Source organism: Hippocampus zosterae, chromosome 9, assembly GCF_025434085.1.
Source record: "Hippocampus zosterae strain Florida chromosome 9, ASM2543408v3, whole genome shotgun sequence".
NCBI classification, from domain to species: Eukaryota; Metazoa; Chordata; class Actinopteri; order Syngnathiformes; family Syngnathidae; genus Hippocampus; species Hippocampus zosterae.
The window spans coordinates 9,269,963-9,297,533 of record NC_067459.1 but is presented as its reverse complement, the minus strand read 5'-3'; the positions used below and the strand labels follow the sequence as shown (position 1 = coordinate 9,297,533).

Here is a 27,571-nt window from a genome sequence, read left to right as displayed (position 1 = left end):
CATTTTGTATTTCCTTGGGATGTCTCTGTGTGATGTTAAAATTGGTTTGAGGATTTGAAACGTTTGTGTGTCATAGATTTAAAAAACAAAAACAAAAAAAAACAGAAATCGGGAGGGGGGACAAATATTTTTTTCATGGCACTATATGCATGGAAGCGGCCCGGTGGTCCAGTGGTTAGCGCATCTACCTCACAGTGCAGAGGTACTGGGTTCAATTCCAGCTCCGGCTTCCCTGTGTGGAGTTTGCATGTTCTCCCCGGGCTGCGTGGGTTTTCTCCGGGTACTCCGGTTTTCTCCCACATTCCAACAACATGCATGACAGGCTGATTGAACATTCCAAATTGTCCCTCGGTATGGATGTGAGCGTGGATGGTTGTTCGTGTATGTGTGCTCTGCAATTGGTTGGCAACCGGTTCAGGGTATCCCCCACCTACTGCCCAAAGACGGCTGAGATAGGTTCCAGCACCCCCCGCGACCTTTGTGAGGATAAGCGGATCGGAAAATGGATGGATGGATGGATGCATGTATGCATTTGTACATGTAAGACGGTGGCTGTGGCCTTCTGAGTAATGTGAAAGTCAGTGAATCATATATTTTTTATTTATTTCTAACACTTTGTAAAAATTTACAATTATTGCAGTATACATTAACATTGACTGATAATGTAGTTAGACACGGCCACGGCGTCAGTTGAGGCCATTGGCAGGTCGCCTAAGAATATGCCTTATGATGCTGTTTCAGTGATGTGAAGCTGCGAAAATACAGATTACGAATTACTTTCCTTAACCCCAATAACAAAATGAATTCTGACAGTTCTGTCTTCGCTATCTGCCAGACCTCCTGCGGATGTTCTTCGACTGCCTCTATGACGAGGACGTCATTTCGGAGGATGCATTCAACAAGTGGGAGACCAGCAAAGATCCGGCAGAGCAGGAGGGCAAAGGCGTTGCCCTCAAGTCGGTGACGGACTTTTTCACGTGGCTACGTGAGGCGGAAGAGGAGTCGGAGGACAACTGAGACCTGTACATCCCCGACTTGACAAAATGTTGAACACAAGCGACCTGTTCACGATCGCTGGAATTCCTTTTTTTGCGGTACGGTTCAGAAACATGGCGCCATTTTCAGTTTGGATTTCAATGGCGGAAGCACTAAATACATGTATTATACATAGAAAATATTTTTGTTTTAAATTTTAACTTTACTCTTTTTGTTACTTTTTAAGAAGAGACTTTAAAAAAAAAAAGCAGCAGCATAGGTTCTGGACTCTTTAATTTATTATTTTTTTAAGAACTGCAAATATGGAAGCAAGAACCCGAACAAAAGAAATAACAATATAATTAAATAAGAATATGATAACAAAATAATTTTTGACCAAGGAATAGAATGGCCTCCCTGGATTCTACACACTTTGGATTAAAACTGAGTAGCGCAAAACTGTTTTGGGGGTGAAATGGAAGCCAAGCTTGTGGTCAAAATAATTCAAAGCATCTCTCAGCCTCTGCTTTTGCTGCTCATGTTGGCGTGTCACGTTCAAGGAACGATGGAAAATGGACAAAGTTGATGAACAAAGTGGACGCGGAACCAGCAAAATGCCAAAAGGGAGGACGAAGGGAGTAAGGGCACTCATGAAAAAAATGCTTGTAATACTTCATCCCTACACGGCTCATTAAAAGCTTGTAAATATATTAAAGATGGAGAGAAAAAAAAATCAAAACTTGGAAATTATTCGGTATGCGTCTGTCTTCTCAAACCTCATCCTCCTCCCCCCTCCGCCATTTCATGGCAAGACACTCAAAACTTAATTGTTCACAAATCCATCTCAGGCGGCCTGGCAGTCCAGTGGTTAGCACGTCGACTTCACAGTGCAGAGGTACCGGGTTTGATTCCAGCTCCGGGCCTCCCTGTGTGGAGTTTGCATGTTCTCCCCAGGCCTGCATGGGTTTTCTCCGGGTGCTCCTCCCACATTCCAAAAACATGCATGGCAGGCTGATTGAACACTCTAAATTGTCCCTAGGTGTGAGTGCAGGTGTGCATGGTTGTTTGTCTCTGTGTGCCCTGCGATTGGCTGGCAACCAATTCGGGGTGTCCCCCGCCTACTGCCCGAAGACAGCTGGGTTAGGCTCCAGCACCCCCCGCGACCCTAATGAGGATGAAACGGTTCGGAAGATGACTGAATGAATGTCCATCCCATCCATTTTATCGACACGTTTTAATTAATCGCCTTTGACGTGCCTGAAAAGGCAATTTGTGATTAAAATCTGTATACTCAGTGAATACCTGCTTATTTGTAGTTCAGTTTTGACACATTCTCTTTAAGTGTTCGTGCAGGTGACCTATACTAAATATATCACCGAAAAATGTTTGGAGTCTGCTTCGGTCAAAGCGAAAAGAGTATTGCTTTGGTACCATCTAATGGCTTCTTGGTGCCATGGAACTGAAGTGAGTTGAGGAACTTCATTTAGACAAAAACGTTGATCTGTAGGCAATTACAAGACAGTATAACCCTTGGGTATGTGTGAGGGTTGGGTGGCCAGTCTGTACTTGTCCCAAAAACCTATAAATTTGTACATGTGACACGTGTTACTGATGAAATCTTGGCCTTGGCTAATTTAACACACAAACATTAAGTGTCTACAATTTTCAGTTTCTCACCCCTTGGCGTGGAAAAAAAAAGGTTGGTGCCGGGGGGTATAAACTCGGTGATCTCATTTCTAGGATTTTCCAATAAAGTATTTACAAAAAAAAAAATCCTTGACTTAACATGCAGATTGACCTATGACAATGGCGTCATATGGCGTATCAAAGAAACAAACAGCAGGAGGTTTAATTAGATGACATGAATTAGATCCTGATGTGACAAGTGATGGGCTTTTAGGGAGAACATGATGTACTGTACTCACTTGCTTTGGGAGCACGGAAACTTGACAACCTAGAGATTTTTGATGCAAATGTGTTATACTGAAGTGTTTTCAATTCACTTGTTTTGATTTTTGAGTGTTTGTGCAAAGCGTGCAAATGCATGATTAGGGAAATAACTTGAATTTATTGCTTTTTGAGATGTTACTTGGAGATTGAATCCCAAACATATTCATTAACCTCTATATTTATTGTTGTTGTAATAATAATACATTTTATTTGTAAGTGCCTTTCACAACACTCAAGGACACTTGACAAGCAAGAGCAAACAATAAAACCACAGATAAAATTATAAATAAAAAAAGATAAATTTAAGTGGAATAAGCAAGTCTGAATAGGTGGATTTTGAATGTGGGAAGAGAATCAATGTTACGAATATTGGGTAGTCATGTTTACTATTCCTTTCCTTTTACAATTCTTTAGTTCCCCTTTGACAACCAATAATTGACATCATCAAACAGTCCTGTAATATTTGTTTGACAGATGTAGACAGTTTCCCTTAAAATTAGTTAAAATAACAAAAATAGTTAAATTATTCATATTTATTAAGTCACATAAAATTTGGTCTATCGGTTTCTTGTAAATAAAATAAAGATTTTTTTAAATATTAAGAAACCATATCTTAATTTGATTATAGAGTTGACCAATTATAGATACAATTTTAAAATAATGCATTATTATGAAAAGTTATTTTTCTACATCCACATTTTAACTTTGTTTTCATCTAATTTCCATCAGAGGCCCATTATGACTGTAAATCGCCCCAAATAATATAATCGGCTCACATTACATACAAATTGACGAATAACGTTTTTCAATTTTTTTTATTTTACAATAGGATTAGAAACACAAAATGCTTTCAATGTCTTGTTTTCAAAAATTGATTACAATTTGCAATTTTGGTATTGTAGCAAGAAACAAGAAGTTGATGCACACAATTCTGCAAGCCACAGAAACAATGTTGTGGGCCGGATCTGGAACTCCGGGCCTCGTGTTTGACACCTGTGCCAAGAGGATTAAAATAACTGTATATAATATACAAAAGTAGCATAGAACAAAAATACCAAATTAATACAAATAAACTACATAAAAGCATTCCTTTTGGGAGCCCCAAAACAACGTAACGCTTTTGCACAACTCCCATTATGCATAGCCGCAGATTTGGAGTTCTTTCCCCGCCCGCAACCTCAAAATTGGTTTACCACGGTAAATATTGAGAGGGTTGCATTTCTTTGCACAATACCGCCATTTTAAAGACGTCTTATTTTGATGCACACGGATGTAGATTTATTTGTATAACAGAACATTGAATGAAATCCCGTTTTTTTTTTTTGTTGTTGTTCGTTTAAACTGTAGTTGCCCTTGTTACCTTGAAATAATGGAGTGATTCGACTAGATGGCTCTCTATTGTAACAAAGAAGGAGGTGATGATGCTGGGCGAGAGTTGACAGGCAGCGGGCCGCCATGACAGTCGAGACATTGTGACATCACCAAGCACTCGAACGGGGCGGGGCTCGTAAACAGAGGAATCGAAATAAAGGCTTGTGCACTCATTTTAAACTCGCGAATATCTTCACTTTTTGCACCATAAAGTCCAAGGTAAGTTTGCCTTGCAGTTTCAGAGGAGCTTGGATCGTCTTACGTGGAAATTATTGCAGCCCGGGGCGGGTTTTTGAAATGCTCTCGCGACGCCATCAGCACCACCGCCGCCGCGTATGTGTGTGACACTGTGTATGCGAGTAACATTAACCAGAGGACAAAATGGCGAAATTTGCGATTTTACGTTCCCCGACGTTAGTCAAGAACCCCAAGAGATCAACCAGGTCGAAATTCGCTGTCGAGCCTCGGGGATTTCGTGTTTTTGACAGTTTTCGACCATTAAACGACCTGAGGCCTCCGTGAATTGAGGTAAATGGTTTTGAATCCGCTGTTTGAATCCGCTGCCAGTGGTGGGCCATGGACCAGCTACCCCCCACCACTTGCCATATTCAAATTATTTTTTTGTTCAGGTTTTTTGGGGGGGCGGGGCTATTGTGTAGATTATGAATTGCCATTTATTTCACTCTAAAATATATAATTTGGTCATTTTTCCCGGCGTTGTACTTAATTTCTCCACCGATTCAAACCATTCCAACTAAACCGCTCTGGAAGCTATGGAGCTATTTATCACATTACTTAAATCCACCAATTTTTGCAATAAAATGTCCACATTTATCACATTTCACCGTCTCATATTTCAAGACAACAGCATGGGAATAATCTCTGAAGCATTCACATGCACATTTTTTGTGGGGGGGGGTTTCTTCGTAAAACTTTCCCAGATCAGGCTCCTGTGATGCCGATTCGCAGAGTAGCAGCAACTCCAACTCAGGAGAAGCCCATCTCGGCCACAGCAGAAACAGGTAAAGCTCATGTAGAGGTAAACCAAGGGCCCATGAACGCACTGTCAGCTCCACGCTTAAACAATGTTAATTTACTACCTCAACTTTTTAGTTTTGGGGTGCACCTTGCACCACAGCTCTTGCATGAACCAGCCTGCTTTTTTTAATTCTATGTAGTTTTAACTTGATACATTAACTTCTTGAGGAGCACCAAATGTTGGCACACTGTTGGTCCAACTGCCGATTTCAAAATGAATGCCTACATTTTGTTTGCTTTCCGTATACATTTCAAATTACACATGTCCAATATGATTGTATTCTTTGGCATTCAACTCAGCATGACTTAGATTTGTTCTTGGTTTTACCGTTTGGTGCTTTCTACCGTCTTTATTACCGATTTGTTTTACTGTTTATTGTATATGTTAAATTGCTCCATGTATGCAGCGATGGCTGTTTGAAAGTGCCCTATAAATTAAGTTGAGTGTTTACGTACAAGCAACAAATAAAGCGACCCACATTTGCAGGTGACATTTGCATATAATCCACAAGAGTCAGTACAGAATTAAATAACAACACTTTGTACAGAAGTAATACAAATATTAGATGGCCTGGGTTGGCCCTTAAGAGCACACATGGATCTAACTGAAGGTAACATCAGCCTTACTCCAGCTTCTTAATGATGAAAAGACCTCTAATATTGCTTATTTAGAGCATTTTACTTGTCTATGCTTTTGCTTCAGTTCAGCATCACAACACGTTTTGTTTAGTTTATGCCGTTTGGGGAGACACAAATGCATACATAGCACATCTCTACAAAAATCTTTCCTGAGTCACTGAGTCAAAGCATGACAAAATGGTTAATATGGAAGTAATAATAGACATTGTTGCAAGTTATAATACAGAAATATACCAGAATAATTTAACATTTAAGAGAAACCAATTTTAGGGCTGCAATCGAATTATGTGATTCCCAAAAAATGTGGAAACAATATCTCTTGTCTCAAAAAGCTTTGGAGGGATTTTTTTCCACCTGGACTAATTTTATTGAAGTTGCACATACCATGTCATTAAAAAAAAGATGATTAGTCTGATGATTAGATTAATTTGGGTCATTTTACACTTACCAAGGAAGATAAAGTTCAGTATGTCTACTGGACAACAGCTCATTTGCGATTATCAACACAAGATAATATGTTAATTAATTTAAAATAGCCTAACATCATTACAAGTATTGTAATGCTGCTGCAGGTAATCAAGGATAAACATTTTGAATGGCTTAATTGAACAGATTTTAAGAAAACAAACTCGTAATAAGAACCTTCACTTACGGGCAGCCATGGCACAACTCACCAGCGCGCAGACTACAGCCATCCAACTCTACATTCTCATTGGCTCACTCGCATTTCACTCACATGGCCTTTCAAAGCCGTACACACTCAACGTCACAGGTACTACTGTAAAGTGTGAAGGCCCGTTTTTGTTTAAAAACGCAAAAGCTAATTTATCCTTTTAACTGACCAATCATCAATAGATTACTTGATGCTAAAAATGTTCGCTAGCTGTGAAGCAACTTAAAGTGGCAACCTAACCTTATGTGATTTCTCTTTTGATGATGATCAGGGCGCGTAGAGACCCCCGAGGAGTCTCCCTCCATCGGAAGCGAGCAGCCTGTGTCCTCCGTGGACTCCACTGGGAAGGCCGCGGCAAAGGCAGGTGACGCTGCCGAGCCAGCCGAGAACGGCGAGAAGGCGGACAAAGGGGCCGCCGACAAATTGGATGACACGACAGAGAAAAAAGAGTGAGTTTTTAAAAAGCCGCCACAGCGGGGGACCTGCTGCGATATTTCACTTTGATAGCACTTTTATCTGCTACCATGGTCCTTACCTCGCCAGATAATGGCAGGCTGCTCCTCCGTGGTGCTGCGTTCCATTTCCACCGAGAGGTGATTTCAGAATGCAAATCAGATTAGAAACAAAAGGAGGTGCTTATGTTTGGTCCAGGGAGATTTTATTTTATTTTTTAAAGATTAGCATGAGGAGATCCGAGTCCATGTTCCTGAGTGTGGTAGTCTCTCCTCTACTTATTCTCCTGAACAAATGGGAGTGCACTAGAGTAGCTACTACTTACTTATTAAGACAGATGTTTTCAAATTTTCAGTTTATCCGGACAGAGTGACAAATGCAAGGACTGCGTGGCTGGCCAGTGCGCAACACACTGCTATGTTCTTCTACTAAGGTGAGGATGCGATAGAGATAAGGGTGGGAACCATCACAGTGAAATATCGCTCCTTGGCCTGGATGAGCAACAATCCTCAATTTTTCTCGCCATACCCTCTCTTACCCCTCCAGGCTGAAGGATGGCTACAAGTACAAGAAAGCCAAAGTTAAGAAGGTGAAAAGGACCATCCCGGTGTGGGCCAGCGTCACCGCTGGAAAGAAACTTCCCGTCGCCAACTATGCCGGCACGCACAACAGACTGGACCATCTCCTCATCGAAGCCATTACGGTGTGTATGCACGAGAAAGTATTTCCGTCCAGTTTGCTCCAATTTCAAAGAGGTTTCCTGAAGAAGCAATTTTAGAGGATTTGGTTTTTGTTCCTACAGGGGTGACATATTTGCATGCGAGTCTGAATTCAACGTTGTCAATCACTAACCTACACTGCAGTAGTAAAGTCGAGATTGACTTACAGAGAATGAAAGTGGACTCCATAAATGTTTATCTTTGAGGGTTTTTGGGGGGGTGCGGGGGTTGCGGGTGCAGACCACATTCCAAATTCGGCAGGAAAAAAAATTCTGGCAACCACTGAATTTAAAAAGATATCTATTAATAAGGTACAGGGTTTTTTTTTTACCCCTAACATGACAAAGAGTTGAATTCTATGCATTCATTTTACCGTTTTATGATACCTTGTCCAATAGTATTTGTTTACAACAGAGAGGGATGTTTAAGTCGCTATATGTGCAAAAGCGCATGTTTTCAAACACGCATTAAAGTCCACGGACGCTGATAAATGCATCTCTAGGTTTAGCCCATATACTGTACTAGCTGGTTCGCCGCCCTCCGGGCGGCTCATCAGCTAGTTCCTGCGTAAGGCTGGTAAGGTGGTGGTTCGCCGCCCTCTGGGCGGCTCATCAGCTAGTTCCTGCGGAAGGCTGGTAAGGTGGGCCTTCGGCCCACAAAAGTGTTGTTGCTTGGTTCAACTTTTTGTTCATCTTCATTGCTTATCGTGAAAATAAAGAGATGTTTAGCTCTACTAAATAACTAACAATTTTATTGCAATGCTTGTGGGTAGACAACATTTTTTCGCTAAGATGCCCGCGCGATCGTAGTGAGCCACTGCCTGAGCGGCGCAGTGGCGGCGCGCAGCGGCGCGGTGAAGTAGGTACGTTTTGAAAAGGGACAGACGGAAGGACAGACCGCGTGCGGGACGACGCGCAATATATATATAGATGTATGCTGTATACAAGAATTATACAGTCGACAATAAAACTGTATGTCGGTCATAAATCTGCTAAACTCCGGGCATCGATGATTCTGAAAACGGACAAAATTGGCTGATAATATCGACCGACCGATATCCAATGGATGACACTAGAGAAGGGCAAGAAGTGTAGAGGCTTTCCTTTAAATTGTGTCAAAACAGATTCAGGGCTTTAGTTCTTCAGCCAAAGCAACATTAGTGACACCTACTGGAAGACTGAAGTCAAAGCAACCTATGTTACGAAAGAGTGAAACATTCACTAGCACTAATCTTTTGGCAATAAAAGTGAAAATAAAAATGATATTGATCAGTGTAGTACTTCAGAAAGCCGTTAATAGAAATGGGTGTAGTTGCCATGAAAAGAAAACATCCAAAATATGTCGGAACCAGCTATCCACTGGACACCATTAGTAACGCACATACAGTATACAGGTATCTCCCACATCGTTCACTCGTTTGGATGCTTTTACCCACATTATTGCCAATGCAACCTGTTCAACTAATGGTAGCCGCCAACGCGTTTCCAGCTGTCAATAAGCGGTTTGAACATCGTCAGTCACGTGATATTATGTGATGGTTCACGTTAGAAGCTCCGAAGCACCATTTTGAACCAGCGTGATTCAGGAAGTCTTAAAGCTTCATGGTCGCTGTTTCATTTGAACATCACTCGGAGCCATCACACTTTTATTGCAATAGTGGGCTGATTCCAAACATTCATTCATTCATTTTCCTAACCGCTTGATCCTCACTAGGGTCGCGGGGGGTGCTGGAGCCTATCCCAGCTGTCTCCGGGCAGTAGGCGGGGGACACCCTGAATCGGTTGCCAGCCAATCGCAGGGCACACTGAGACGAACAACCATTCGCACTCACACTCACACCTAGGGACAATTTAGAGTGTTCAATCAGCCTGCCATGCATATTTTTGGAATGTGGGAGGAAACCGGAGCACCCGGAGAAAACCCACGCAGGCCCGGGGAGAACATGCAAACTCCACACAGCGAGGCCGGAGCTCTGCACTGTGAAGCCGACGTGCTAACCACTGGACTACCGGGCCGCCTGATTCCAAACAGTCATCAAATACATCACTGTTTCATAAAAGATGATGAATAAAATTCACTGATACTCATCTCCTAATGATGGCGAATACGGTTGAACGATTATGGAAACAATACTAATCACAATTGTTTCGTTTCAGATTGAAATCCCGATCATCAAAAGAATTATTTGTTGATTGGTATTATTTCTACTACTAAAACTCAACTACTCCAAACTGTCATCATAGCCTCATGCCCATTCATCCCTGCACGTTGAACACTATTCTTAAGCACTCTTATTCTTTTTGTCAAATACAAAATAAAAATTAAATTAAATTCAAGCCTCTTGCATTTTCATTCTGCTACTTCCACACCTTTTGGTGCCTTGCATCGTTGCATGCATTGAAACCTTGACTAAGCATTACCCGTCTCTTAATCATATTCATTTTATCTTATGTTATATTCTTGGGTCCTACTTGGCTAAGCTGGATCCACAGGGATTGTATATCGTGCCATGTTATGCGGAAATATGTATTGGGAAGAATGTGTGCCTTTAAGGAGTGTTATCTTACCCGTGTGTGCGTGCGTGCGTGTGAATGTTCTTTATATGAAGGACTATCACTCCCATAGGCGATGTTTTAAAAACAAAGCATGTTTTGTATTGAAATATGCAATGCATGTAATACGTTTTTAATGCAGACAATGGGTGTATTTTACTGCTTAATTCATGTTCCGCAAATGCAACATTACTCAGAATGCCATGTTTAGACTCGTGGAAGCACATAAATGTTATTACTGGAAATACATTTTTTGGGGGTTGACTTATTCTTTCAAAGCGCGCCCAGTCAGGGCAGAATCACATGTTACATGCTTGGTAGGCAATGTCAGGAACTTGTAAAAGCACCGCTCCATTCTGCACATTAATCGTTTTATTTTCATTACGTTTTGAAGGTCGCACGAAGCCAAAATCAATCATTTAAATTTTGTTTAATCATTTAGGTCTAGTGTGATAATGGGGGCTGTTTGTTAAATTTAAAACTAAACCTTGAGTTCCTTGTCCGTCCTCTTCTTCTACTTGTAGGTAGGCATGAGCCATATCAAAACTTCCTTTCTGTTCAGTCATTTAATCACAGGTCTGGAGTTTCCTACCAGTCAGTCATGAAGTACATTGCCAAAAAGTGTCCTGAAATGGAGCTGGACAAGAAGAAGTTTCACATCAAGAAGGCGATGAAGAAGCAGCTGGAGAAGGGAACCATCAAACAGGTGACTTGAAACAGACAAATCAAGACAGAAATTTAAACCATCCCTCGCAGCTCATTGCAACCCACATTTCCTCTGTTGTGGTCTTAGCTGAAGGGCAAAGGCCTCACGGGAACTTTCACCATTGGAAAGCTGACTTCAGCCTCCAAAGTAAGTGCCTGTTGCTGCAGAAATTGAAGTCACAAGTACTGATGACGTTGTGCTAGTGATGATGGTGTGTGTTGTAGAAAGCCAGCTCGAAGCAGGAGGCTCTGGGAGACGCTCTGCCGCTCATCATTACGCGTCTGTGCGAGCCCAAAGAGGCTTCATACCTACTGATTAAGAAGTACCTGGAGCAGCACTTTCCCAGCCTTAACATCGAGAACAGGTGTGGTCGTGTATGTCGGGCGGTGCCTTTGTTCTGAAATGCCAGAAAATGGGTGTGAGGTTTAACTTGCACTTCTCCTGCCCTGTTTAAAAAGCAATTGTTGCCATATCTCGTTTTACCATTGTATTGTATCTGCTGATGTCACGTGTTATCTGATAGAAAATGTGTGAAAGCAAAATCCCACTTTGCTGGGTTATGTATCAAATGCTAAATCTTCTGTTGTGGCACTTTTGCTTAATGTAATGTCACTCATTTGCTCCCAGGCCAGAAGTCCTGAAATCAGCCCTGGTGAAGGCGGTGGAGCGAGGACAACTAGAGCAAATTACAGGCAAGGGAGCCTCTGGAACCTTCCAGGTAAGGTCGTCCCCGTTCATACACATCTAAGTACAGTCAGCCCTTATGAAAATGTACAAGTAATGCAGGCATTGCTAATGGTTGAAACCCTAAACATATACTACACGATGATCCCAGTCTGAGAACTCTGGTGTATATGACCTATAAAAATAGCAATTGTAAAGAATCTCTTAATAAGCAAAATAGCATTCTACAGTGTACTTTTTGAAAGCATGCAGTAACAACATAATTGCAAACAATGTAAAGAGGTCAACAGTTTGTGCCCCATGATAATTCATTGGGCATCTGTGCCGTTCCTTGGCGCAGGCAGAGGTCACTATAATACATATACAGTCAAACCTCGGTTTTCGAACGTCTCTGTTCTCGACCAAATCACTTTTCGACCAGAAATTTTGAGTTTTTTTATGCCTCGGATGATGACCGAATTTCGGTTCTTGAACAAACTGAGCGCACTTGAATGCATCACTTGGCTCCTCTCGACTTCCTTACATGAGGAAGTGACGCTTCCTCGTGTAGCGTTCCATTATGCACAAACTTGTTCAATAAAGTTTTTTTTTTCCTAAGAGCATGGTTTCGGTTTTCAAACAAATCGGTTTTCGAACACCCTTCTGGAACGGATTATGGTCGAAAGCCGAGTTATGAAATATATGAAGATGTTTGCAGTGAGATTCACAGAGGATAAATAATATATGCCTGTGGATACTGTTGTATGATCTGTCTGCTTTTGTCACTACAGGTGATTAAATGTAAGTTGTTGAAAAAGTTTATAATTACTGCCACATTGATGCTAGTTTTGTTCACTCAATGTTGTTAGCAAAGAAAGCTGAGTGCTTTGATGAAATGCACCACTTTTAGTTCTCATGGCGCAGATAGGCACCAGTTTTTAGGTGAATAGTTATTAACTGTGGGGTGGCACGGTGGTCGACTTGTTTGGACGTCAGCCGCACAGTGCAGAGGTGCAGAGTTTGGTTTTATCTGGGTATTCCAGTCTCCTCACACATTCCAAAAACTTGCATGACAGGTTAATGGAACACTCTAAATTGTCCCTAGGTGTGATTTTAAGCGCACATAGTTGTTCATCTATGTGTGCCCTGCGATTGGCTGGTAACCAGTTCAGGGTGTCCGCCGCCTACTGCACAAAGACAGCTGGGATAGGCTCGAGCATGCCCACAAAACTCGTGCGGATTAGCGGATTAGAAAATGGATATTTATTAATTGGGTTCCATTTAAAAAAATGTGTGAGTTAGGAGGTTTGTTTTTGATGAATTGTGAATTGATAAATGATAAAAATCGCCTTTTGTGACCCATAAGTAAATCCCACCATTTGTTCACAGCTGAAGCGTACTGGAAACCAAGTGCTGCTGAAGGGAGGCACCTTGGAAGATGCCATTTTAGCGGCCATCACAGCCATGAACGAGCCCAAGACGTGCAGCACTACTACATTGCGCAAGTATCTGGTTGATGCCAACAAGGACGCCAAGGAGTACCAGCTTGGTGAGACTCCTACTGGCCATGCTTGTAAAACCACTCCATCGACAGTCATGTTTGTTTATGAGGAAAGACAAAGAGAGTGTGTGCGTGTGTGTGTTTTTTTAGTGGCCAATCTGAGAAGGACTCTCACCAAGTGTAAAGTCCTCGGCTGGATGGAACAGATCACCGGTCACGGTTTCACAGGGACATACCAGCTCTGCTTCCCGTTCTACCCAAGGTAACGCTTCTTGTTTCGAAAGTGAAATAAATAGCTCCCGTCTTTTGCTGTAATGTTTGTTATAGTTCACAAGAAGAAGTTTGCGCTATTTGCTTATCTTAATATTGCTTCACATTTGAATTATAAAGATGGACGGACGCCTGCTTTAAGTAGTGTTTGTATGAGATCTGTCATGATGCCAAACCAACATTTTAACAGACAACAAACACAGGAGCATTGCATCTTTTCTTTCACAGTAGTCGCCAATTGAATTATAAATATTGAAACTCGGATATAAATATTTGTAAAATGGGGATTCGCAATCTTGGACTTGCGGATGATGTGTCAATGTTGGGGATGTCCATTAGCGTCCTATGATACTAAAATAATAAGCATATTGTATTCACGACTACCGAGGTAGATGTGCTCACCATTACCCCACTTTAGAGAAAAGAAATACTCTAGGTCTCCATTAATTTTTTTGCTTGTGTTCAGCCCAACTACGCTTTACCCTGACAAATTCAACAAGGTGTCCACCAAGCCCTCCTCCAGGTCCAGGCGGAGAGTTGCGTCTGACGAGGACTCCGCGGAGGAGGAGGAAGAGAAGGAGGAAGAAGAAGATGAAGAGTCTGAGGAAGAAGCCCCCGTGCGGAAAAGGTGCTAATTTAAGTGCCATGTTTCTCAACGGCTGTCTCTCTGGGATTTTTTTTTTTTTTTTGGATACACATGTTAAGAACAAAGAATTGTTGACAACTGAGGCACATGAAAACTGAGGTTCCACTGAACAAGGTTTTTCTAATAGTCAAGATTCCGAGACACCAGTTCATATTTTGACCATCTTGCTGCATCTTATAGATCGGTTTTCAGCAAGTAGCTGGGTAGTGTCACTGGGGGAAAAATGTACAATTGAACTTCAATTTAAAGGACTAAATGGCGAGGGAGGGATTGCCAGTTAAAGCCGATTGTCCGTTACATCAAGGTCAATCCACATTAACCTTATTAGTAAATAGCATGCATCTTGTCACGTTCATAAACCAGGGAATTAGCGCTTCTTATTTTCACCTCCATTCCGATTAGATCAGGGATGGGCAATTTTTTTCCCGGGGGGGCCAAATGAGTAGCAGAAAATATTGTAGAGAGCCAGGCCAAAAGTTAGAAATAGAAATAGAAAATAAAGAAGATAGCACAATGTCTTTGTATGCCAGTAATAATGTAACATTCTCCTCCACCATCACACTCAGCACCGGTTCTCCTCAAGGATGTGTACTGAGCCCCCTGTTGTTCATACTCCACACATTTGACTGCTCTCCGACTCTTATTAACGGTACAGTTTGCGGAAAGTTTTTAACATGATAACAATCAAACCATTCTAGGAAATGTTCATTTACTCGAGCCACAAGCAATTCACTCTGAGCATGGAAATTGCCAGAATCGGACTGAGTAAAAATCGCTTCCTTGTTTTTCAAAGTCTCGTAGATTTGAGTCTTTCCGACTCCAGGCGTCTCTTGAATGTTTCGTACTTTGTTACCCGCTTCGTTTAATCAGATGCATATCACTTTCCCTTCCATGGTCATTGCTCTCTCCCTCTTTCTTTGTCTTCCCCTCCCTCCCTGTGCTCTGCAACTTGAAGTAACTGCGCCACATGGTGTTGAAATACCTGTCATTACAAGTCCAAACGAAACTAATGCAATCAAACCTTAATTGTGCACCAATCTTCGGCGGGCCGGATCCAGCCCGTGGGCCGTAGTTTGCCCACCCCTGGATTAGATGCTTTAGACGAGGGCTTTACAAAAAAATAAATAATAATAATGGCGGCCCGGTAGTCCAGTGGTTAGCACGTGGGCTTCACAGTGCGGAGGTACCGGATTCAGGGTGTCCCCCGCCTACTGCCCGGAGACGGCTGGGATAGGCTCCAGCACCCCCCGCGACCCTAGTGAGGATCAAGCGGTTAGGAAGATGAATGAATGAATGAATAATAATAAATATACGTACTCTATCAAAACGAGCCTATTCCAGAGGTACATCCACGACTAGCAAAAATAAAACAAAAACAAAAAAACAGCCATAGCTAATCTTTGGGAGATATGACGCACTCCTTTTGAGCTGTGCACTTCAAGTGATACTAAGGTAATATCTGTGCTTTCCATTCCCTTTGATGGGACAATTGCCCCTACAAATATGTCCCTCGTATATGTACATACATTGCTTTTAATGCGAAAGTCACCCCTGTAAACAGAGCCACCCCATTGACGGACTTAACCTGCTCTAATTGACAGTAAATCTGTTTATTAGAGCTCGGACTTGCACCCGAAATCCACTTTCACTATTCGTTAAGGATGTAACGATATCCAAACGTCACTATACAGACCCTTCCACATGATGGTAACTAAGGAAGGGTCTGAGATAAGTGTGGGAGTTGGAGAGCAGTGAGAAGTGGTGCGCTGACATGGTTTAGGCTGTCTAACACAAATGAGTACTCGCATGGAGGGACAGTTTTACTCATTCAGTACCAGCCAATTCTGGACCAAGTCTGAAAAGACGTTTAAGAACGTCTTTGGGAGTGAATGAGTTAACAGGGTTCACATTACATTACATTACATGACATGACTAAGTTGGAGTGAACACTTCCGAATCCCATTGCTTCTTTATGTTTGGAGGCACGATGCCATGGTCAAGGTATACTTTCTGATTTGATACCCATTTATATATATAAATAAATATTAGACTCAAACAATAATTTTAGATTTGTGCTGCCATGGCAAACAGTGATAAGTAAGACGAGCGGCAGCATATCTGCAACACTGTGAGGCACAACAGGAGTTGATATTTCGCTTGAATTCAATCCCACTTGAAAAGTAAAGCATGATGTGGACATTTGTGGTGAAAGTAATAATTCTGACACACGATGCATTTGAAACACACGTCAGTCACGTTGACGGCATCTTTGTTTTTAACGGCCGGTTGGTCTATTCGAGTGTCCACCGATTCATGCACGGACCTGCCATTTATTTATGATGACAGCCAGCCATAAACACGTGACAACTGCCTGTTTGATGATGGCTACGGTAAACAGCGCTGTAGCAAATTGTGGCTAATTTTCTAAATAACAGACTTTGAAAAGTACTGTACAAGGGGGCACTTTGAGTGGACTGGACACTATTATGTCCGTTGAATTTGAGGTCAGGTGGATTCGAGCCCGTTAAATCGAAGTTCCACTGTAATGGTGTGACCTTTGAGCCGTGAATATGCGAAGGATTGTTCTAATATGGATTTGGACACAAGTTGGAACATGCCATGATCGATTACAAACCGATTCTAGCGCAGCAGTATACAGTAAATATTTCTTTGACAACCACTTTAAGCCCAGCAGTCCAATGAAAAACATGAAGATACTCTATTCTTACACGACGCAATTAGTTAGTAACCTCAAAACGTCATCTGACTTTTCACTTGTAAACATAGGGGCCTCTGTAATTTCTATTACTACCCATCTGCAATCCACCAGTTGAGAAGTCGGCCACTTGAGTCACAGTGACTTGTTTTGACCTGCCCACAGGTCCACAAAGAGACCCCCTCCCAGGGTCCGCCATCCCCCTGCTGCCAAGAAGGCCAGCAGAGGACGAGGACGCCCATTGGCCAAAACATCTCCTGCCAAGAAAGCGGCAGCCAAGAAGGTGACTAAGGCCAAGGTGTCAGCTTCCAAACCCACCACTCCCGTCAAGAAGCAAGTGGTTGCCAAGAGGACAAAGACGCCCGCTGTCAAACGCCTGAACAAGCGGGGCTCCAAGCGACCCGCCACTCCGGAAGAATCCCCAAGTGAAGAGCAGCCCAAGGAAAAGGAGCAGGAGCCCAAATTGGAAGTGAAGCCCATGGCACCGAAGAAGCGGGGCGCCGCCAAGGGTTCGAAGCCGGCAACGCCGGCCAAGCGACCCACCAAAAGGGGCAGCGCGAAGCTTTTCAAGCAGGAAGACTCCGCTCCTAAGGAACCTGAGGAGGCAGAGGAGCCTGAAGCCAAGAAACCGGCGGGCAGACCTGCATCTAGGCGCTCCGGGGCCAATGCCAGTGTTCAGCCCCCCGCCAAAAAAGCAGCACCTGGAGACAAGCGTTCCCCCCGAAAGTCCAAAAGAGGAAAGAACTGAAGAACTCCCCACCCCACCTTGTCTGCCCCCATGGCCGCTTTCATCAGTGCTCCCCTCTTTGTCTTCACCCTTTTCAAATGGGGCAGTATTTTATTTTTTTCCCCACCGTAGTAGAAGAAAGGGTTGTACCATGAATTTCCTTTTTAACCGGTGTGTAGGGATGCAGTGCACTTAAGCTTGTGCCTGACATCCTGTACCTCGAGCAATTTAGTTTCCTTTTTGATTTTGAAGAAGTTACCTGGTCTGCTCCATGTTGGTTGGCATCTGGTGTTTTTCCAGGAAGCAACACTGTCATTTTAATTCAGACCCAGAGCCTGTTCTCACACTGTTGTTCAGAGAAGCAGACGTTCCCCCAGAATGTGTTACCTGCCCCCCTCACCCCAAAGGTTATGGACACGTTGTCGCTGTTCTACTACTTGTACTGTTCGTCAAACCATCAAGTGTCCCATTGGTTTTTGTTTTGTTTTTATATGTATATACGCGTGTGTGTCTGATAGAAAACTGGTTTTAATGCTTCACAGCTGTAATTCGTGCGCAGCTCCGTGTTGTGAATAAGGAAAAAGATGCTTAGTTTTGCATCTCCATCCCCCTGCATGCATGTGTATTCTTTGTGTTAAATTTTTTTCCAAATTAATAAAATTGCTCTTTGTACAACACTTGTTTTTTTGTTCTCCCTTAATATTCCTTCATCAACTGTACACAAGAACATGTAATCCAAGCCATAGTGATAATGTTTCAGTTAACTGTACCTGTACTTTGATATAATGAATTTAGATTTTCTAACATTTTCGTGTCACATTGTTTTGTTTGTTTTTTTGGTTTTCCACACCACAGTGTTGCTAAAAGAGACAAGAATAAATAAAATATGTGCTATGATAATGCAAATATCACACTCAAGATGCATAGTTATTTTATGAGTAAAATACTACAAAACGAAATGAATAAATTACCGTTAACTAAAAATATAATACAGTACTGTACAATCTTAATTCAAAGTCCTCAATCTTAATTTACATTTTTTAATAAATACTTCTACAAAACGTTTGATTACTGGGGAAAACGCTTTCAAACATAAAAGTAACGGAATAAGACAGCTTTGTATGAACACTAAAATTTCGAGAATAAAAAGCTTTTCAAAAAGATGCTAAGATTCACTTTAGGAGTGACAAGGATGGACAGGATCAGAAATGAGGTAAACAGAGGGACAGCTCAGACAGGAAAGTTTGGAGAAAAAGTTAGAGAGGCCAGACTGAGATGGTTTGGACATGTACAGAGGAGGGACAGTGGATACATTGGTCGGAGAATGTTATGAGATGGAGCTACCAGGTAGGAGACAGAGAGGAAGGCCAAAGAGGAGATTCGTGGATGCTGTGAGGGAAGACATGCAGGTACCGGTAGTTGGAGTCAGAGTAGAGGATCCAGAGGTGGAAATTAATGACTCGCTGTGGCAAACCCTGAAAAGGGACGAGCCGAAAGGAAAAGAAAAAGCTTTACAGAATTAAAGAACTTTTGAACTCAAAATGTGTTTAATGAAATGGTCTTAGGCTAAATGTGAAAATTTTTAGACGCAAAACTTTACGAGAGTAAATAAATCTAATCATCTTCAAAAAGCCAAACAGCAAATAAACAAGTTTAGCCGTGAGCATGACAAATTATAGGGGGTGGAGCAATTCCGAAGTCGATCGCTTGTAGGTGTGCTACTTCCGCCTTTTAACGCATGATGTCACGAACCGTGAACGAGAACCTACCCGAGAGCGGCATCAAAGAGGCAACACGCGGCAAGCCGAACACAACTTTGTTTTGAGACTTGTCTCACCCCGTATTCGCGCTCCTCTCCACCTCACCATCCACCACCGAGTTGTCCCAGTTCGGGACACCTGGGCCGAAGCACCACCGGAGCTCGGACGGCCGGACTTCAGGTGAGTGAGGGCGGCGGGGGCGTCGACAAACGGTTTCTGCTTTGAAGGGAGGTGGTCCGCGAATGCATCGTGTTGGGACGCGTTCGCGTATTTTCCAACCTTTTTTTGCCCTGAGAAAACTAGTCGAGATAATTGAGATGGAAAGCCTGACTTCATTCCCTTTTTCCTCATCACTTACACCAACGTGCTTGTGTTTTTTATCAGTGGCGCGTTTATATTTGTGTCTGTCCTCAGGGTGTAAAAGATTTTGGTTTTTATTTATCAGGGGTGCCTCGGAATCATGTTCTTTTGTTGTTTTCGATGACAATCAACACATTGGGGAAAAAATCAGAGGGCGGGAAGGTGTGTAAAACCATATTTAATTCACATTCATTCGTCGATTTCCTATTCCCATTGCTCTCATAATGCTAACTGGTCCTCCGGACTTCATCCTTGGACTTGAAGTGAGAAAAGTTGGGCACACCCTGCTTTGGTCGTCAGCGATTCACAGGTCTCATAAGCAATCATTGACACTCATGCTCAGTCTTTAATGAACCTAACATGCATGTTTTTGGAATGTGGGAAGAAGCCGCAGTGTACTGAACCTCAGAACTGTGAGCCAGGCAAGTTCACTGTTTTTTTTCCTCCAAATCCATACTTGGAACACCTTCAGAGTGCAATCAAGCCTCAACCAAATAAATGAATAAATACCTATTGCTTATCAGATGCAGAAACTGTCACTGCGAGTGTATAAATCCAATCCATTTAGCATTTTATGTCAACATTACTCTTTCGGTTGATTTGACAAGATAAGGCTGACGAAAACTGCTGCATTGCCTCCAACGTGCCGAGAAAGAGAATTCCGCTTTTAATGTTTTTATACCCAGAGATCTCCAGGTGTCATGGGCGAAGCAACAGTCAGAGAGGATGGCACAGTGATAAGATCAGCTGAGGTCAGCACTATATTCATGCCCTTACTTGCAGGTGTTTTTTTTTATTTCTACATTTAATGAGACTTATTGGCTCCAAAGTATGTAGGCTCATTTTCGGTGGACGACAGCTGCCTAGATGATCAGATGGAGCAGCTGCATAGGAACCTAAAGACCCTGAAAGTAAGTTCGACCACTTGATTTCCAAGTTGTTCCAGTTTCAAAACCAGTTTTTTTTTCAACTGTAGACATCGACCATAAAACCCTAATGAAATTACACAGGGTGTCTTATGAGGAAAATGAAACAAAAAAACAATGAGTAAAACATGCCTTCAAAGGAATCAAGGGGTTTAAAAGGATGTATGTGACTAGGCTCTGGTCGTCCTTTGATGCCTTTTGCATGTATGTGCCTCTTGATCTTTGACGGGCCTCGAAGATCATGTTGTGGCAGTGGATGATATGTAAATTAGCAAAACAGCTCACAGACACTTTTAGAATTATTGTAAACAGATGAAAAATTGTATTGGCGAATAAAAAGTCAATTTCAATAATATCTCCGCCTTTGACTGTGCCACTGATCTTTCTGCTGTCAGACATGCAAAAAGAGCAGGCCCGTATCAATCAAGTTCTCCGTCAAAGGCGTGAAAATGTACGATGAGGACGAAACGGTATGGATGTGTATTTTATTGTATTTATTTATTTATTTAGTAGCTGCGCTCAACAATTGTATGGTCCAACCTGTCATCTGTCCTGCAGACCCTCCTGATGGCCCACGCCCTTCGCAGAGTGTCACTGTCCACCGCCCGGCCCAGCGACTCCCAGTTTGCCTTTGTCTCCCACAACCCAGGCAGCGCCGACGTCCAGTTGTACTGCCACGTTTTTCGAGCCAGACACGCCAGAGCTGTAAGACAGCAACCAGCTCGCAACCCGAGATCTTCTTTGTTTGTCCCCAAACCAAGAGGAAGAGAACGTTAATGATCACTGTTCAACAACAACAATTTTTGAAATGGACACCTCCAGCTCCACTTGGAGAACAGCTGTGAGGCGTAATCCCTTAACGGTATCCTCGGTCTGCTCCCAAGTGCTCCTCCTTGTTGGACATACCTCGAACACCTCCTATTGTCTCCAGTGTCTCCTATATCCTGCCCTTAGGGGGAAGTGTCTAGAAGGTTTTCCAAGCCACCTCAACTAGCTATTTTCAGTTGGGACTTGTACTCCCGACTCCTTCTGCCCCCAACTGCCTCTGTGAATCACTTCTCTGGTGATGGAGTTGTTTGAATACCATACTAGAGGCTACAGGCGCCGGGTAGGGTCACCATCTTTGAACCAGCACCTTAATGAGGTGAAGTGGAGTGAGTACCATCTTAGGGCCTTCACATAGTCTTCGGTCATCCAGCGAAATTTCCACCCAATAACTTGCTGGATGGCTTGTGTTAGTATTGATCGACTGACTTGTCCAGAAGGATGATGTGCAAGCGTTTTGGCAAAGTGCTGTATAAAAGTCAACAAAAACCTCCCCAGGAAGAAAGGACCCATTTCTTCTGTTGGAACTGTATCTTGACTGGTTGCACTTTAACTACCGTATTTTCCGGACTATAAGTCGCTCCAGAGTATAGGTCGCACCAACCATAAAATGCATAATAAAGAAGCAAAAAACATACCGAAGTCGCACTGGAGTATAAGTCACATTTTGGGGGGAAATTTAATGGATAAAATCCAACACCAAGAACGTACATGCAATCTTAAAAGGCAATTTAAAATAAAAATAAAATGGAAAACAACACGCTGAATAAGTTACGTGACGCATAAACAACGAACTGAGAACGTGCCTGGGATGTTCAAGTAACAAGTTCACCAAAACATCCATGTCACTCCAAATCAAAATGATATCTTCATCCTCTGTGTCACTTTAAAACAAATCCACCAGCTACGGAGGTAGAAGATGCAGCCCTTTCTCTTCTACGTCGCTTACGTCAGACTCATCGTGGTTTTAGCAATACAGGTCTCGAGCGACCTCTTGTGGTTTAATAAGATATCCTTTATTTGTCCCACACTGGGGAAATTTACAATCTACAGCAGCAAGATTGTGGGTAGAAAGAAGAAAAACAAAGTGTCTGCATGTGAAAATAACATGTGAAATGATATAATGATGTGTTAATAAGTTCACCCATTAATTGCTCCAGAGTATAAGTCAAAGCCAAACTATGGAGAAAAAAAAACCCTGCGATTTATAGTCTGGAAAATACGGTACACTTTATCCAGATAGATTCAAAAAAGATTGTTTTAATGTCCGCAATGTGAGCGTTGATGAAGAAAGTGGATTGAGCCTGCCCCCTCTCCTTTTAGGCCCAGTTCCTGAACCTTCTGCTGTGCCGCTGTTTCCAACTGTCTTACTTGGAGAAGCACCCAGACGAAGCCCAGGAAGGTTCTTCCGGTTCGGCGCCTCAACGTAACCCGTCGCTTCTCAACCACGGCTTTCCGCTCAGTGTTAGCGCCCTGGTGTCCTTCAGAAGAGCTCCCTTTCGCGGGTTGATGTTCGGTTCTAAGGTCGCCAGACAAAGTAGTTTGATTTGTGTTTCGGTGCAGTTACTGACCCACGACTGACATTTTTGTGTTTCCCCCCGTGTGCAGAAACATGACAAGGCGTCCGACGAGCAGCAGCTTGGCAACCAAGATGAGGTCTTCACCACCTCCTCCCCATCCCTAGTGCGCAAGAAAGCCATCCGCAACAAAGTGCTGCGTTCCGGGGCATATCGCTCCTTCACGTTCACACCGCTCAAGCAGCGCCACGTGCAGGAGCGCCTCAATGCATCACAAGGTGGGCTAGCTGTTCACAGGGCGCTCTCCAGATTCAAGGAGTTGATTAGGTAACACCCTAGGTACTTGCTTGCTTGATGGGGCGATCACGTGGCGGTGTTTCTTCATGAGCTTTCGCAAGGCTGCCACGGGTGCTCACGTATGAGTCTTTTAACAAGCTGGAGCACGTTTGGTTTTTCTCTTGTTGGATGTTTGTCTTCAATTCTTGAGAGTACAGTGATTCATATGCGCACTCACGCACACATCATTCACACAAAAAATGTGATGGTAACCAATAGATGGTAGAAGATGGAGACAAAGCACTACTTTTGGCTAAATAAAACTTTTCAACTCATTTTAGCGTAGTTTCTTGTCACCAAGTTGCCACAAGGTGTGGTAAAGCACTAGTTTTGTTCAAATGAAGCTCCTCAATTCCCTTCAACTAGGTTACTTGATGGCAGTAAGATTTACATTTTAAAACCCAAATAGGTTTGTAATTACCAAAAGACATCACAAAATAATGGAAACACACTTTTTTTCTCTTTGGCAAAGCTACGGCCTAACAAAATGAATCTCTCCATCATCATAATTGCTTGGCATCAAGATGCCATTAGATGGTACCAAAAGCAGCAGAAGCAAACCCTGGTGTAAATGACGTGACTTCCCAACCAGCCAAAACACAAATTGTCAAAGAATAACACCTGATAAATCCGTCAATTAAAGCTTTTTAATTGTCACTCAGCAGAGCAAAAGCATACTCATGCGGTGACGACTCTTCAAGACTTCCATTAACAAGCCAGGCTAAACTTGATCCTCACTGACAAAGATTTTATCCTCTAATTTGAGCACTACTACTTCAACATACTTCCTTGACATTCATTCATCCATCTGTTTTCTTCCACTCATCTGGGGTCAGGTTGCTGGGGCAGAAGCTTTAGCAGGGAAGCCCTGACTCCTCGTCCCAAGGTACTTCTTCCAACTACCGTAGTCTGGGTGATCCCAAGGACTTCCCAGGCCAACCGGTGCCTCCTGCCCGTTGCACATGCCTGGAACACAAGACCAGGGAGGCGTCCAGGAGGCAGATTCCTGAACCACATTATTTGGCTCTTAATGTTGAGTAGCAGCAGCTCAAATCTGAGTTCCTCACGGATGGCTGAGCTTCTCACCCTATCGTTAAGGGAGAGCATGGACACCATGCGAAGGAAACTCAATTTGGATGCGGGATCTTGTTCTCTCTGTCGTGACAAATCCCTCAACTCGTGACCATAGATGATTTAGGAAATGTAAATGTAAAGCTTTGCCTTTTGGCTCAGCCACATCAGACCGATACAGACTCCGCATCACAGCAGACGCTGCACCCATCTGTCTGTCGATCACCCACTTCATCCTTCCCTCAGTCATGAACGAGACCCAAATACACCTGAACGCATCCATTTCGTGTAGAATCTCATCCCCAATTAATCTTTGATACCAATGACCTCTTACTCGCCGACTATTCTGTGACATTTTACATTGAAAGCATTGCAAAGCACACAAAAAACATGGTAAGAGGTGATCAGCAAAGAGCTGAGGGTAGGTTCCAGAAGAAAGAAAAACACTAGGATACACTGTGTGAATTGCCAACCGCAAATAGGCAGGGAATCAATGTACTTCATCTGTATGACAAAGTGTGTGTGTCCATTGTGGCAATGTTCTAAGGATGTGTTCTCTTGTCCCTGGAGGAGAAAAGGACCAAGACAAGACCGTGGCAAGACGACCAAGGATGCCGAGCTTGGCCGAGACCGAGGAAGCGCTGGCTCAGGCTGTGTGGTGTTGGGCCGGTATTGCAACGTGAGTGTATGCATTTTTTGGGGGGGTCACTTTCAAGTATAACATGTTAATGTCACAATACTCTAAGAATCACAATTTGTAATGCACATACCTGAAATGAGCCTGTTTGGCAAGGCCAGCTTTTGTTATCATGACAACGCTCTGGCATTCTGACTACAGAGGCATCTATGATTGTCTGTTGTCTTATAAGCCTTATAAGGTCTCTTAGTGTGAGCAACACATTTTTTTTTCTAGTACTTTGGACTGTATATAGGCTAATCCTATCGGCCTACAATTATGACGGCTACCCACTTTACCTTCCCCTTGGTGGTCGGGACCAACAGAAAAGACAACATTGAAAAAGGCAGCATCCCATGAAACGTGAGGATCGTAAAACAAAGCAAGGGGGAAGAGCAAACCTCATACTAGCATGTTCACCAGAGCCCTGATCTAAGTCACTCACATGGTCATTTAGCAAAGTAGCAATTGCCCTAAGACATTTCATGTGACATAATCATCAAACACACATTCTCGTAAAAAAATGCCTACTCTGTACAGTTGATTCAGAATGCAGGTCAACAAGGTGCTCTAAAGCAGCCGTAATGATCTATATGATTCCCTCAACAGTACTCAGTAAAGTTATTTTATCGTTATTGAGGACTCTCACTTTTCTCCAGCAGTCAATGCCCCGGTTTATTTATTTATTTTATTCTCAGCCAAAGAGAGTTCATATTCTTCACTTTGTTTAGCCAAAAAGATCTTCTGCAAGCAAAGGATGTTCTCCAGAAGATATATTTTGTATACGTCCCCTTAAATGCCAATACAACTCCCATTCTGTGTCGCAGTGACAGCAGCTACTCCCTCCTGGCTGATGACGTTTTGGGATCTTACCTCTTGTGCCCACATCCCAAGAAACCCAAAAGTGGATCCCTCATCATTCGCTTCCCATCTGGCCTCATCACCTACCTTATTGAAAACACTCGTAAAGGGAATTTCTTTTTGGAGGTACCTCTTCATTTAATGGTTTTTGTTCTTGGCTTCTTTGCTTCTAGTATGTCTTTGCAAAAGTTTTGTCCAACCAGTTTTCAGCCTGTGTTGTTACGTATGTCAGTCTTACCTGCCCAGGGCCTCCAAAATCAGTAGTGCTGGGTGATGTCATTTAAACCGTTACCAGTGCTACTGTTTTAAAGCAGATTTAAAATTTGTTCTTGTGGTCCAGAACGCTTGCCTCAATGATATCAGCATATTTCCAAACCTCTGGTTGGTTGGTCAGTGTAAAACTTATTGCAGCTTAGTTCGACTAGCAAGACAACTTGTCAGTACTGATTGTGAACTGCTGCAGCTGATGTATGTGCACATACTTTTATATTGCATTTTTGTGGAGTGTTGATTGGTTCTGTATGGGTTCAATGTAGTAGATGGGGTGGATTAAGTTGAGTACCCGGTTACCATTTGCACAACCCGCTTGTTAGTCAATGCAATGTTTTCATGTCAACACTAAAAACACAAATATTGTGTCTGTTCTTTTTGTCTTTGGCATGTGACAGAAATGCAAAGCCGAATTCAGTTCACTGGCAGAACTGATTGAACATTACACAGAGAACCAGGATGGACTCCCGTGCCGGCTGAGCTGTGCCCGAGTAAACCACTGCTATGAGTGGGAGGAGGAAGATGCCACAGAGCCAAAGGCCCAGGAGGTGCGCAGAAGCCTGAACAAAAGCAGAATGCTCAAGATAGTGAAAGGAATGGGGATGAAATTTGGACACTAGAAGTGGTCAACTGCTAATTTTTTATTTTTTTTTGCACCTCATCCTTCACTCAATCACCATAAGTTTGGTGTGACATTTCAAACCTTATTAACACTCAACAACGCACTTATTTATATTCCCTGTTGGCACTCCAGGCATTATCTGTAATATATAGCTCATTTTGTCAAAACAGTTTTTGTACTTGCTGCTTTTACGTTTTAGATATGTGTATGTTTTTTTAATCAAGTTCCAAAGTGTTTTAAGATCTTGAGTTTAAGAGCCCAGGTTGTCAAAATCTGACGGTAAAGTGTTTTTTCCCCTCCCTTGTCAAGATGTTGCCAATATATTTGTTGAAATATAATTGTTTTGTTGTTATTTATAACACTCAACATTGTCAAGGCATTGTTAAGATATTATAGTAGAATTAGCATGTTTATTCAACTTCTTATTTAAGTCTGGCCATTTTTTGTTTTTGTTGTTGTTTTTCTCATACAACATATTTGGTTTAAGAGACCAGCTTCCAAATGTAAATGAGAAGGGAACAAAAAAAACTACAAAGCAACAGACACGGGTGCTCAACCTTTTTTGATCGAAGATCTACTTTTTCAACAACCAACCTCTCGCGATCGATCCTGGCCGCACGTGCGTACCCATGCACATGTCTTTATATGCACGCACACAGCGTGCAATTCTTATATGATATATTCCCATAATTATTATTTAAACGTATATTCTTTAACGTCTCTTTTTTGATAGACACCACAGAAATGA

At 42.6% G+C, this 27,571-nt stretch overlaps 3 protein-coding genes and 1 long non-coding RNA gene across 12 annotated transcripts in view; 3 read left to right on the top strand and 1 right to left on the bottom strand.

Annotated features, from left to right (window-relative positions):
• eif4g3a (eukaryotic translation initiation factor 4 gamma, 3a) overlaps positions 1–2,748 on the top strand; it is a 62,313-nt gene extending 59,565 nt beyond the window's left edge. For all 5 annotated transcript variants that reach the window (XM_052077096.1, XM_052077095.1, XM_052077093.1 and 2 more), the window contains one exon: positions 836–2,748. In XM_052077096.1, coding sequence (XP_051933056.1) covers positions 836–1,017 — 182 coding nt within the window. In that variant the 3' untranslated portion in view covers positions 1,018–2,748. The remainder of the gene's footprint in view (positions 1–835) is intronic.
• Positions 2,749–3,723: 975 nt separating this feature from the next.
• LOC127608196 (uncharacterized) lies at positions 3,724–4,400 on the bottom strand. Its single transcript, XR_007964202.1, has 2 exons — positions 4,286–4,400; positions 3,724–3,918 (listed from the first exon to the last, which is right to left on the bottom strand). It is a non-coding gene; the product is annotated as an uncharacterized LOC127608196 (long non-coding RNA).
• Positions 4,380–18,276, top strand: hp1bp3 (heterochromatin protein 1, binding protein 3). Of its 4 annotated transcripts, none has more exons than XM_052077114.1 (13): positions 4,380–4,515; positions 5,238–5,318; positions 6,918–7,095; positions 7,455–7,532; positions 7,646–7,802; positions 10,933–11,076; positions 11,164–11,223; positions 11,301–11,440; positions 11,704–11,794; positions 13,129–13,288; positions 13,391–13,502; positions 13,977–14,138; positions 17,038–18,276. In XM_052077114.1, the coding sequence occupies exons 2-13, from the start codon at positions 5,252–5,254 to the stop codon at positions 17,618–17,620; spliced, it is 1,932 nt and encodes a 643-aa protein (XP_051933074.1). In that variant the 5' UTR covers positions 4,380–4,515; positions 5,238–5,251; the 3' UTR covers positions 17,621–18,276. The 4 variants fall into 4 exon arrangements, with proteins under 4 accessions (XP_051933074.1, XP_051933077.1, XP_051933076.1 ...); XM_052077116.1 differs by having other exon boundaries at positions 4,408–4,515; positions 5,243–5,318; XM_052077115.1 differs by lacking the exon at positions 4,380–4,515 and adding an exon at positions 4,596–4,824.
• Positions 18,277–19,315: 1,039 nt separating this feature from the next.
• Positions 19,316–27,161, top strand: sh2d5 (SH2 domain containing 5). Of its 2 annotated transcripts, XM_052077130.1 has the most exons (10): positions 19,317–19,539; positions 20,406–20,471; positions 20,550–20,630; positions 21,041–21,115; positions 21,204–21,350; positions 22,794–22,994; positions 23,079–23,265; positions 24,968–25,073; positions 25,898–26,057; positions 26,600–27,161. In XM_052077130.1, exons 2-10 carry the CDS (start codon positions 20,421–20,423, stop codon positions 26,819–26,821), a joined length of 1,230 nt encoding a protein of 409 aa, XP_051933090.1. In that variant the 5' UTR covers positions 19,317–19,539; positions 20,406–20,420; the 3' UTR covers positions 26,822–27,161. The 2 variants fall into 2 exon arrangements, with proteins under 2 accessions (XP_051933091.1, XP_051933090.1); XM_052077131.1 differs by lacking the exon at positions 21,041–21,115 and having other exon boundaries at positions 19,316–19,539.
• Positions 27,162–27,571: the final 410 nt, after the last annotated feature.